Source organism: Ostrea edulis, chromosome 2, assembly GCF_947568905.1.
Source record: "Ostrea edulis chromosome 2, xbOstEdul1.1, whole genome shotgun sequence".
Lineage (NCBI taxonomy): Eukaryota > Metazoa > Mollusca > Bivalvia > Ostreida > Ostreidae > Ostrea > Ostrea edulis.
The window spans coordinates 50,018,418-50,031,701 of NC_079165.1; the positions used below are offsets into that span (position 1 = coordinate 50,018,418).

Consider the following 13,284-nt stretch of genomic DNA (forward strand, 5'->3'; position numbering starts at 1 on the left):
ATGATTTGAACAAACTTGAATCTGCAATATGTCAGGAAGCTTTCAGGTAAATTTCAGCTCTTCTGGCCCAGTGGTTCTTAAGAAGATTTTTAAATGACCCCACCCTATTTTTGCGATTATCTCCCCTTTGAAAGGGGCATGGCCCTTTATTTGAACAAACTTGAAAGCCCTTCACCCAAGGATGCTTTTGGCCATGTTTGATTGAAATTGGCCTAGTGGTTCTGGAGAAGAAGTCGAAAATGTGAAAAGTTGGACAGACAGACGGACAGACAAACGACGGACAAAAAGCAATCAGAAAAGCTCACTTGAGCTTTCAGCTCAGGTGAGCTAAAAAGGGAGGGGGGACTGACACCGAGGACATATTTTAGCCAGATCTTCACGGTTTCCTTAGATTTAAATTTGGAATGGTGAAATAACACATACTTTAAATGGAGCACATTCTTTTAAGATCATAGTTAAAACAAACCTTCAATGACGGAAGTCATAATTCTTTTGAAAACTGGGAGAGGAATAAAATAACATGCCTCATCTGTCCAATCCTTAAAAAAAAAAAAAAAAAAAAAAAATCTGTTATGATTAATTATCTAATGCATTTTTCATCATTCTAATTTATCATGTTTATTATACATATGATAAACAATTTTTCCCACTTTAAGAAAAATGTCGGAATTTTTTTTTAGAAATTCATGAGGGTGACAATTTTGTTTAAAAATTCCCTGTAAAAGGTTCAATAGTACTAATTTATAAAGTACCATTTAGATTTCTGTATTTCTTTGCATTTGATAAAGAGGGGCCTTTGTGGCAGAGTGGTTAGAGCATCACGCTCAAAATCACACGGCCCCTCACCTGTCTGCACGGGTTCAAATCCGGATTGTGCCGGTAAGTGAGTTTCCCAGTTTACTTTTGGAAGGTTGGTGGTCTCTTGCCCAGGTACATTGTATCTTGGTTCTCTCTTCCAATAAAAACTGGTTACCACCAGATAACTGAAATTATTGAGTGTGGCGGAAATCATCAATCAGATTCAATCATTTAATACAGAACATATTTTTGTGTAATACAGTATGTTAAATGACAAAATATTCACTTTAAACAGTAACACGGAGCTTGAAACTGACTTTTTGTCACCAGTCCAGCCATACTGACGGTATAATTTCAACCAGTCCGCAGAAAAATTGACCAGTCCACCACTGACCAATTTAACAGAAATAATTTAACATTTCATTAATGGTTAAAATGAAATATGTAATTTAACTTGATATGCCTCTTACTAATCGGGTTCACCTTATATTTACAGAGGAATGTTAAATACGCGTTTAAATTCATAAATATATTTTTCAGAATGACAATTCAGAAAATGGACCAGTCCTGTCGGGCTGACTGAAACAAATGACAGTCAGTTCGTAACATTTCTGACCAGTCAAGAACTGACTAATGCCATATGTTAATTTTGAGCCCTGTAAACATATTGTGATTTAAAATTTAATGTTATTAATTCATTATATTTCACATCTTGTCTCTTGCAGTAATCTAATTGAACTCGACGAGAATCTATATAAAATATCCTCATCGGATTTGGAGGAGTTATTTCCCCACATGGAATTTAAAAGTGGGGTAGAAGTCCAAGGACTGAAAAGAAAAGGGGAAATTGTTGAGATGTAAGTATATTTAATCCAATATTAGACCTGAAATGATTCACCAAAATATACATACTGTTCAATATAAATGCTCGATTCAATATTTGATTCATTACCTTTATTTTCTCTTTGATACGTTGTTTAAAATCAGTGATTTTTAAAGGTACATTTGGGTCGGAATTTCGGCCCTTTCCCCTCCTTAAAATTGTCATTTTCCCCCAATTTAGCTTGCATTTTTCCAAACAATAAAAGTATGCAAGGAAAACGTATTTCAAATCAAGATGTGTTTGTGAAACACAAATGCCCCTGATAATGGTGAATTCCGAAGATGGCCAAGGTCACAAGGGCAAATATCTTGGTACCAGTAGAAAGATCTTGTCAAAAGAAATGCTCATGTACAATATGAAACCTCTAATATTTACCATTTAGAAGTTATGACCAAAAAGTAGGTTAAACTCCAAGGTCAAGGGGTCAAAAATGTTGATACTCACGGAAAGGTCTTGTCACAAGGAATACTCATGTGAAATATCAAAGCTCTATCCCTTACTGTTCAAAAGTTATTAGCAAGGTTAAAGTTTCAGACAGAATGACAGACAGGACAAAAACAATATGCCCCCCAATCTTCAATCCCGGGGGCATAAAAATAAACATTCGATGTGAATTATATACATAAGACTTAACAAAGAGTTATGGGAATGATGATTTGGATTGAATAGTCGAAAATCGTAGAAGGTTAAAGAAAATTAGATGTGTAAAAATAAAGTTGATATAAGGCCTTCTTTTTTTGAGTTGGTTTACGGATCCGCTGCACTGATCTTTTGGGATGTTGGGGGAAAAAAATAAAATGGTTTTTCACTCCTTTTTATATTTCCGATGCTGTAATTTTTCCTTTTCACAAAAAAAAAAAAAAAATCAAAAAAAAAAAAGAAAGAAAGGAAAATAGATTCCGCTGGACTGGATATTTGGACAGTCGATCGTTGAAATCTCGGGACAGTCCATAATATTCATGTGTCATGTGTGGAATATCAGTCAACTTCAGCCGGTGCTAACAATTATTCTGCACCTTAGTAACAATGCTTTTTGCTTCCAATAAGTTATCTGCTTATGAAACTCTTCTAATTAGCATTAGTCATGCATTGCATACCATTTAGATATATGTAAATCCCAAAATAAAAACAAACACTTGTTTTCAGATGGCATCCATGATGTACGTTGGGTTGCACTAATCACCTAAACAAGTATAACCCTACCTGACCTTGCCATGCATACATTTTGTTGAGGATACAATTTTAAATTCTTATTAATGAATTTTAAAGATATATTCTTCATAATTAAAATGTGTAATTCTTCATATATTGAAAGATGTTGAAAACATATTTAACATTATTGAATTCAATCATTGTATAAAATTTGTTGACTACCAACAATAAATTGATCTGACCTATATAAAATTCAGAATTTTTAAATGTTTATAGGGTTCATGAATTTTATTCATAACTTTACTTGACTTCATAAAAAAGAATACAGAACTTAAAAGTAAATTTTTAGACAAAATATAAGCTTGGTAAGGTCAGTCAGGATTTTAACACTTCCGGTAATTAGTGCGTCCCTATATGTCATGGATGCCATCTTTTGAATGGAAAAACGATGTGGTTTTATTTTGGGATTTTCATAACTAAACGGTAAACAATGGACATAGAAAGTTAATTTAAATTTAATAAACAAATAACATTTTTGAAAGAAAAGCATTGTTGCCATGGTGCACAATAGTCGCTATATACCAGAGAATATTGAAGTTGATAATAAAACATCGACCTCAAATCAAGTTCATTTTTATTACTTAACATTGTCATTTAAACTTTTTTTTTAACCTCCTCCGAACGGATTTGAAAATTTTGAAATCCGTAAACCAATTAAAAAAATTAAAAATGGTAAGATGGGTTAACATCAATATAACCATACACAACTTATTGTGTAAGTGGAGATAGATTTAATCTGTTGTAATGTAAACTTAATTACAATGTATGATGTTATAAAAAATTCCACCTTCAGTTCTTGCATGTAACTCACTTGACTCAAAAATCTTTTTTCTTTTTTTTTTACAGAAAAGAAAAGGAAACTGCACCACGAATAAGTGACCTTCAGACTTAGTTATACAATGACCCAAGTACTAATCTCAGCGAGATTCGTCAAGGCTGGATATTTGGACTGACGCCTCTTCCGAATCTCAGACCAGTGTCACAGAAAGTGATTCGGGAAATCTTGCCTGAACTTCGACCGCTTGTTGCGATTAAATTGGGTTAAATTGAATTTGTCCGCTTCAAGTTTTCGCCTTAGACATCCTATTAACTCCCTATCACAATGAAACATGCATTTCTTACCTTTACAAGGTGTAACTCCCACAGCAATTCAAGTTGGCTATTTTCGAAGCCATTGCAAACGGCCACCATTTCATATTTTACCTTCTCAACACTGAAGAGTTCCGATAGTTTAGGATGCCTTCAAATAGATTGATTAAATATTAGTTTTCTTTTTATTGCTTTTAATTATTATGCTTAAATGCTTTGTACAAAGTAATTCTCCAGTGTCAGTCCAAATATCCAGCCTCGACGAATCTCGCTGAGATTACCCAAGTACCTGTGTATTAATTAATAATGATGGTACTTACTCAATATCATGTTAGATACATCACAAGCCTCTGAATTTCTATCAATAAGCCGTTATATGATTAATCAGAGTGATATATATACCCCTTCTATATATAAATACACCAGGTATGCAACGACTTTTTAACCCCCTCGCCGATTCGGAGCCGAATTTTCAGGGAAAATGAAAGTGCCTAACCTTAAGCCTGCACAACTGTGCCCAAAATTGATTGATCTTGTATTCCACCGCTTCAAAAGTTTCAAATGCACCGAAATATAGACGCAGTCAATCATTACTTTCCTCATTTCAAAAATTTCTGCCACTGGCCACCACCATGCGCTGACGTCACATAAATAACAGCTCTGCACTGAATAAATCACACTAAATTAAAGCAATTATTTTTCTACCGCAATTGTATTTAGCGAAACAATTTCAAAACAAATAAAAAGGTTTTTAAAAAATAGTGTCTACTTTTATTTATGCGTGAAAAAATACCAATATACGATCTAAGATTTCAAAGGGCGGATAACTCTAACATTCAAGTGCGGCAATTTTCAAATATCTAAAAGCTGTTGAATAGTTGAAGAAAGAAATGGAATCGACCTTTCAACCTGTTCTTTGGTAGGTATACATACATCACATTTTAAAATATCAGTGTTTTAGTATATTTTTTGGTAATATTTTCTGTAAAGTAAATATTTTATGTTATAATTTTCATGTTATATTTTGTAAAGAACATATTAATCCCAAGCCTGTGGAATTTCATCTGCATGTTTTAGATACAACATACAAGAGATCAGAAAGATTTTGCCAGTGTATAATCTATCAATGTTGATACCTATTTAAGGTGGCTCACTACACCCAGAAATAGTTTCTCAAATCAGTATGAATTGATTTAATTATGAAAGATATGATAATATACAATAAGCATATATGGCCAAAAAGGCAAACAATATACAAATTTGGATAAAAACATGATTTTCAAAAAAATATTTCAACACATATGAACAAAAGACTCTGGAGGATTTGAACTCGAGACCTGTGGTTCACCAGCCCAATGCTTTAACCACTGAGCTACAATGATGTACAAACAAATCGAGCGAAACAAATAATTTCACAAAACATTTAAATCGCCAACTTGTGATGTGGTGTCATACAGAGTATAAGCTTTAGTGTAGTGAGCTACCTTAAAAAGTCTTTGCTGAGAGCTTTGACAAAATAGACAATCTGATAAATCATACTACATTTATAAATTTATATTTCAAAACAAATGGAGGAAATGGGGTCTAAGCATATTTTTCCACATTCCTTCTGAAAGGATCCCCCCTTTTGTCTAAAACATTAATAGAATTTGAAATTAAAGCCCAAAGGATCTAGGCCACTTTTTTTATTACTTGTTTTTCAATACCGACCCACCCAAATTTTCAAGAGTTTGGAAAGAAAATAAAATTTTGAAGTTTTTGTCAATAACCACAAATGATAAGTATTATTTGAATTTTTTGAAAAAGTTTTAATCTTATTATCTTAGAATTATCAGCCTTTGATATATCCTATGAATGGATGTTACAGAACTTTGGTTACTGAAATATACCAGCAACTGGTATGCAATATATAATTTTTAGGGGAGTGGAGGAGAGGGTTTAATTATAAATTTTTGCTTTTAACTTAATTTTTTTTACCAACCTACCAACCCAATATTTTGGAAAAAAGTCTTGAAAAACAACTAATTAAAAAAATTGGCCCTAGCTGTGCCACATAACCACAAGCATATTAGGAAATATTGAAAAAAAGAAAGTGGTACATGGAATAAATACATTTTTGGGCTTGAAATCCAATCTGTCTTTACACTCACATTAGCATCACATCTTCGTTACTCAATGTTTACATAGTCATGATTTCGATATATCTATGCATTGTCTACTGCTACTAAATATCAAACAAATTTTTGCCTTACAAACTTGTGGAATCTATAATCAAACTTTATAATCATTGACTTAATACTGAATGAGATATGATGTACATTAACTCATGTTTAAATGAAAGATGTACATTCAAAGGTTCGTCTTAATTTGAAATATAAAAATCGGTGTGAAAATAATGTTAACAGTACAATACACTGTGCATTCAACTTTTTTTCCCTTTTCCTCTGCCTTTTCCTTTTCCCTTCTTTGGCGGCTTACAACTAGGGCATTGCCATCTTGAGTTCTTTTTAAACAGAAAAGTCTCATCACCCTTAATGTCAACACAGGCATAGTGAAACCAATTATTACATTTGTCACAGGCTAAACTTTCATAAGCATCATCACTAGGTTCCCATTCACACTCTTCTTTACAAATGTCACATTTGTAGATTTCATCTTGGTGAGAGGTCGAGGGTTCATTTTCATGTGATACAGATGATTGTGCACTGCTGTACTTTTTACCCTTTTTTACAGGTTCTGAATTCTTCTGTCCCCCTCTTTCTCCCAGAGCTGTTATTTTTGACCGTAGGGCTTGTTTCTTTTTCCTTGGAATCAGCTCCTTGAATTCTTTGATTGCATCAACAAGGGCTAATTTAATGAAATAGTCGATCACTTCAGCAAAGAGATCAAGGAGCAATGACATGAAAATCTCTTCTTCCCTGTCATCTGTTTGCAATGACTGGAATAAATTCAGCCAGCCTTCCAATAATTCTTCATTACCAAATAATAGGTTTCTGCATTGTCCTTGAAGATGGCAAATATGCAAATGAATGAATTCTGGCTTTAAGTATGTTTGCAGAAAATTGTTAGCTTGTACAAAGAATTTATATACTGATTCATTGACAATAAATAGTCCTCTTGATGCTCCTTGCTTGTGCAAAATTTCTTTCATGCTTGAATCATTGGACTCTGTGTTCTCCTCAGAGATTCTGAGCTGCTTCAGTAATTTCTGCTTGTGATAGGAGATTTTGCGTCCAAGTCTGCTACTTTTTGATATTTTGCCAAGTGTCCGCAGCACAGATTTTTGAATTCTCTCAGAAATTTTATGTATGCATGCTCCTGCAAGGTATCTTATCTTACTTTGAGTAACAGATGAAGGGGTATGTATTGTCTTGTCAGACTCATCAAATTTATGCTGTTGTTGTGCAACAATGTCTGAAGCTTTCTTCTTTATTTCTGCGTCCATTATCCAGAGTAATAACTTTGTGGAAAATTTATTATGATGAGGGTTCAATGGTCTGGATTTGAAAAGATTCTCACACAGTCGTGCATGTGTTTCACTCAAAAGAAACTGGTTTAGGGAGGAGTAAGCTGCTACCCAACTCTCCGATTTCTCTGGCCCTTTACTTAACACTTGATGCACCTTGTTATAAAGATATTTCATATGGTGTTGCATGCTTTCATTATGCACATCAAGAATTTCCTTTGGAATATGTTTCAGAAATTCCGACTCCTGATTTTTATGAATAAAGTCTTCCAAATTCCATGGGCAATCAATTTCAGGTGTATCATGAACAGCTTGCTCTTCCTCATTGGGTGGTACTTCCTCTGTGAAATTAATAGTTGGTGTCAACTCTGTTGAACATGGAGTGATATTCTCACAGACCTGCCTGCAGCACTCCAGGGTTTCAAGTGGTTCATTACAATCCTCTGCATAAAAAGCATAAACCTCCTCCGGATGTTTTAAATTAGCTGCCTGTAAATTGAAATTCACGATTCTTAGACCATCTTTGGTTACACTTCTTCCAACTGCTACCCCCATCTGTCCTGGTGCAAAAAACGAAAAGCAATCTACTTCAACACACTCTAAGGTTTGACCCTTCGCTTTGTGCACAGTAAGTGCAAAAGCTAGGTGGAGTGGATACTGGGATCTCCTTGCGAGATTTTTCTGTTGCTGTGGGTGGTAAATATCAAAAAGAAACCTTTGCACAGACATAATGTTGCCATTGATGTTAATAAAAGGATCCTTATTCTCCTGTACCTTATGAACAGTCCCCCGTGTGCCATTAAAAACACCATTACCAATATTCCTTGTTAGCATTACAGGTGCTCCTTCTTTCAAAATGAGAGTATTTGGAGCATCACATCTTCTGAGTAGTTTTGTGTCCCCTAAAAACATTTTAATATATTTAACGTTAGAACAAATTGATAGTCTTTCACATTAATTAACAAGAGGCCCATGAGCCACATCGCTCACCTGAATTACCTTGGCCCATATCTGAAGACTTTCCATGTATATTTGCATGTAAAACCTTAGTCTGTATAGTGGCCCCAACCTACCCCTGGAGGCCAAGATTTTTACAAACTTGAATCTGCACTATGTCTGGAAGCTTTCATGTAAATCTCAGCTCTTCTGGCTCATTGGTTCTTGAGAAGATGATTTTTAAATATTTTCTCTGTTTATTCTCAAGTAAAATTTGATCTCCTATTGCGGCTCCAATCTACCCTCGGGGGCCATGAATTGAACAAACGTGAATCTGCACTATGCCAGGAAGCTTTCATATAAAATTGTGATCTACTGGCCCAGTGGTTCTTGAGAAGATTTTTAAATGACCCCACCCTATTTTTGCATTTTTGTGATTATCTCCCCTTTGAAGTGGGCATGGCCCTTTATTTGAACAAACTTGAAAGCCCTTTACCCAAGGATGCTTTTGGTCAAGTTTGGTTATAATTGGCCAAGTGGTTCTTGAGAAGAACATGAATATGTGAAAAGTTTACGACGACAGATCACGGACAAATTTTGATCAGAAAAGCTCACTTGAACCTTCGGCTCAGGTAAGCTAATAAAAAGATAAAAGACCAGAGCCCAGATAGAATCCCCTTTCTATGTTAGAATGTCTAACAGAAAGAAGCAGGTCAAGAGAAACAAGAGGTACTGTGAGCAATGCTCACTAAGAATACCCCCCGCTTACCCCAATCTCCCAAAGGGTGTTGGTAATAGGTAAAACTTCAGTATTATGATCCAAAAGGTATCTAGGAACACAGCATCTCCATGCGATGAAAAAAGCCATTAAAGAATTTAAATGGAAACCATATTGCTACTTCGATGTCCAGTGCGTGTGACCTTTGACCTTTTGACCCCAAAATCGATAGGGAACATCTCCATCCCATGGGTAGTCCATATGTATGATATGGTGACTGTAGGTGGAAAGGATAACGCTTTAGAGCCCGGAAACCATATTGCTACTTCAATGTCCAGTGCGCTTGACTTTTGACCCCAAAATCGATAGGGAACATCTTCATCCCATGGGTAGTCCATATGTATGATATGGTGACGGTAGGTGGAAAGGATAATGCTTTAGAGCCCGGAAACCATTGCGTCTACAGATGGACGGACAGACAGACGGACAACCCGATTCCAGTATACCCCCCCCCCCCCCCCAACTTGTTGCGGGGGGTATAATAAAACATTGCATCTTTTTTTCTGGGATACTAGATGTACATGCATATTATGAACTTACTAAAGAATTGAGTCTGTTAATGTTCACCAACCTTCATCTATAGACTTAAAACTGATTGCTGCTCCAGGCATTTCTTCAACCATTTCTTGATTGATGACATCTGCATCAAAGCGTGTGCCAAATAAAAACGTTGGATTCGTATGTGCTGAAAGAGGTCGGTCCAGGCTACGCAAGAAGGCAACTGTTGTTGGAGAAGGACAACCATCACACAATTCATTTACTGCAGCAATCAAGTCTGGTTCTGTTTGTCTAACAACCTTCAATTATAACATGATGCAATATTGAGTGAAAGTACATGTATCATGCTTGCAAGGGCTAAAATGACAGCACATATATAAAGTTTTCCACAATTTCTGCAAAAATCCTTTCTGCTTGAAACAGTTACACAAACATTTCATTAGAAGCATATATTCATCTGTTACCAGCGAGTCCTTGTCCTTAGTTAATTTATACATGTTTCCACGTGGAATGTACTGTATAATACTAGTTGTCCAATAAATGAATGAATTTATTGACGATGTAACCTACTGTGAGTACTGTCTTTATTTTTCATTACTGTAATTATTTACAAAGTTTGGGAACATATTGGTTTTACTCTGTTTCTTCTTCTTATCATTATTCCTTCTTTTTTCTTGTGACTTTTTTGTCCACGAGTGTTCTCAAAAACTACTCAAGGATCAAAATGAAACTTGTTTAGGATGATAGTATAGCATATGTAGATGTGCGGAATGAATGTCATTTTGTCTGTAAATGCATGCATGTGCATTGGATTTTTTGTTTACAAACTTTGGAATCAGTCTAACGTTTTTATTTTTCAATAAAATCGTTTGATATTTTTATCGTAGGTATAACTTGAGACCCTTAACTGTTTGGCATGGTCAAAATTACAATTTTGCACGTGCATGCACGTGTGCTTCAATTTGATTGGATAATACGAAACCGTCTATAACTTTTATGGCAATAAAGGAAATCTAATGATATTTACAGGATATGTAGACATGCCAAATATCTACAGATCAATGTAATAAAAATTGCAAACGCACATGCGCACGCATGTGCATTGTCTTTTGAAGGTTCAATTCTTTCAATGACCATAATTTTTTTTGTTTATAGTCAGAATCATTTGAAACTTGGGTTGTTTATGTATCTTGAGATTATTAAACAGATATATACAGTCAAAATTACTTTCCGGCATGCGCGTGCGCTAAATTCTGATTGGACGATTTTCAAATCGCCATAACTTTCTTATAAACAATGAAAACAATATGAAATTTGTACTGTAAGTACATGTATATCTATCAAATGTCTATTGAATGACATCAACGCTGATGCTCAGTCCTACTCACGTGCGCGTGTATGCACGTGCACATGTTTTCTTTCATTTTTCGGGTATTACAATGGCCATAACTTTTGAATTAAGGACTCAAATGAATTCAAATTTACTCTGTAGATGTATGATATGAATGCCTATTGAATGGTGTTAACAAATATTCCATTACCAAAATTGCATGCGCGTGCTTTGTAATTTGACGTCTAAATTCAAGTATTGGTCTATAACATTTTTAGATTCCAATGAATAGTTTTGAAATTTAGGTTGCATATATGTTTTGGGTCTCTCCATTCACTGATGGTATCAAAATCACTTCCCCACACGCGCATGCACGTGCACTAAATTCTGATTGGACGATTTTAAAATCACCATAACTTTCTTATGAATGTAGCAATCCATATCAAATTTATATAGTAAGTACATCGTTCAAATGTCTATTGAATAGCAACAACAAAAATGCTGTGGTGTACTCACGCTAGTGTATATGCACGTGCATTGATTTCTGTCTTCGTAGTTTTGAGTTGCTGTTAATTTCTCATTTTTCTTTGAACTGTTGTGAAACTTCTCTTGTAATCATATTTTTAGACTTGTCATGTATTAACAAACATGGTCAAATTACTCAACAGCACGTACATGTGCACGTGCACAGAATTTTCAGATGTCTATAACTGATTTGTTTTAGCATGAAATGGACTGAACGTTATAAAACAGTCATATTCAGACACTTCACATATTGATATGGTCAAAACCACTTTTACTGAAACAAATGACACCACTTTCTAAATGGGGGGAATGTTTGGGGAACATCTGTAACTGTCCCCGTTACAATAAGTACTAGTTAATATAAAACTTGTCTTGTTTATGTGAAAGATAAAACTTCCTATTCAAGTTCATTTTTACTGTTATTATAAAACAACATGTAGTGCATATGTGTAGAAAAAACCACATTGTTACATCACATTATTTGTAACCTGCATAAGCAGTTTGTACAGTTGTTTTACATCGAAGCTCATTAGCCAATCGAAATACAACCTTTTTGTCACATAATTATTTGGGAATTTTTAGAGATACTTTAGGTTGTTAAAACTGAACATAGAGAAATTAAAACCCTCTTTCTAGAAATAAAGAAGAGTTTTCTAAATGTACATCAGTAATTCCATAAAAATTAAATTATCTCAATAGCAATTAATCCATTTAAAGAGAAAATTCCTGAATTTGTGCCTTGCTATAAAGACTGGTATATTTAAACCATGATGACTCTACAAGAAAGTTTTATCTACCTCCCATTCCAGTATACATTTACTGGTATGATGTAGAAAGTACATAAGCTCAACAAGGTTGAGAGACATAGTCTAGAAACTTCTCTCTTACTTACCTTCTTCAAATTGATGTGGTGAGGAAATGCCATTTTAAAATGAGGGCTTGTGAAACAGTAGGATCCATCATCATTATACCAGTGGTGTGGCACTGGTGGGAGCTGTTTGAAGTCACCACATGCAATAACCTTAAAAGAAACACATATTCTATAATTGATTGATGATCATTTTCTTCATAACAATAGTGAGCTATGGATGCAACATGTATCGAACACATGAAGACAGTTTATAAATTTACCTGTATTCCCCCAAATACACGGTCACTGTCATGAACAAATCTGCAAACCGACTCAACCATCTCAAAGACTTTTCTGGAAAGCATTCCAATTTCATCTATAAAAAGTAAATCTGTTTTCATTATCCTTCCACTTGCCGCTGCAAATTTGTCATCATTCATCATTAGTTCGTGTAATTTTTCCTCTGAATATCTACAATCCATTATCCCACGCCAGTGGTGTAATGTCGTTGCTCCCATACCCAACTGCGTACTGGCCATTCCTGTTGTTGCTGTAGTTGCTACTTCTCGACATGCAGATGATAATTTTATAAGGCTCCTAAAAATGCAAAAAATATTGATTATTAATGTGTTATTTCCATCAATTCTAGGCTTTCTCTAAACTACAGAGAGTGTTTATCTGGGCAGATATTGCTAAATGACATCCATGAAGAGGCTAAAAAGTTTTTCACTGAACAACAGCTTCCTGTTCCTGCTCCAGATATATTGTCAAGACTAATATCAGAGCTCTTTCAAACTGAAAAAATCTATACGTATCAACATAGTATGCGTTACATCTGTTTCAAAAATATTGAAAAATATCCTTCACCCTCAACATATGACACAAGTGTGAATATACCATCCTACTGTACTTTTTCATT

General features: G+C 34.7%; 2 protein-coding genes across 6 annotated transcripts in view; one reads left to right on the plus strand and one right to left on the minus strand.

Moving 5' to 3' along the window:
• Positions 1 to 4,043, plus strand: part of LOC125679490 (putative polypeptide N-acetylgalactosaminyltransferase 10) — a 213,698-nt gene extending 209,655 nt beyond the window's left edge. For all 5 annotated transcript variants that reach the window (XM_056154407.1, XM_056154406.1, XM_056154404.1 and 2 more), the window contains 2 exons: positions 1,524 to 1,655; positions 3,740 to 4,043. In XM_056154407.1, the coding sequence (XP_056010382.1) occupies positions 1,524 to 1,655; positions 3,740 to 3,785 (178 nt within the window). In that variant the 3' untranslated portion in view covers positions 3,786 to 4,043. The remainder of the gene's footprint in view (positions 1 to 1,523; positions 1,656 to 3,739) is intronic.
• A 1,298-nt stretch (positions 4,044 to 5,341) lies between these two features.
• LOC130051455 (uncharacterized) lies at positions 5,342 to 12,847 on the minus strand. Its single transcript, XM_056153398.1, has 4 exons — positions 12,647 to 12,847; positions 12,408 to 12,536; positions 9,734 to 9,959; positions 5,342 to 8,350 (listed from the first exon to the last, which is right to left on the minus strand). Exons 1-4 carry the CDS (start codon positions 12,845 to 12,847, stop codon positions 6,405 to 6,407), a joined length of 2,502 nt encoding a protein of 833 aa, XP_056009373.1. The 3' UTR covers positions 5,342 to 6,404.
• Between the last annotated feature and the right edge of the window lie 437 nt (positions 12,848 to 13,284).

Excerpts from the sequence above, each read along its gene's own strand:
- LOC130051455 (XM_056153398.1), bottom strand. The coding sequence starts at position 12,847 with ATGGATTGTAGATATTCAGAGGAAAAATTACACGAACTAATGATGAAT. Across the intron at positions 12,537-12,646 it reads GTGTATTTGGGGGAATACAG|GTTATTGCATGTGGTGACTT; the intron begins GTAAATTTATAA and ends GTTTCTTTTAAG. Across the intron at positions 8,351-9,733 it reads TTTTAAGTCTATAGATGAAG|GGGACACAAAACTACTCAGA; the intron begins GTTGGTGAACAT and ends AAATGTTTTTAG.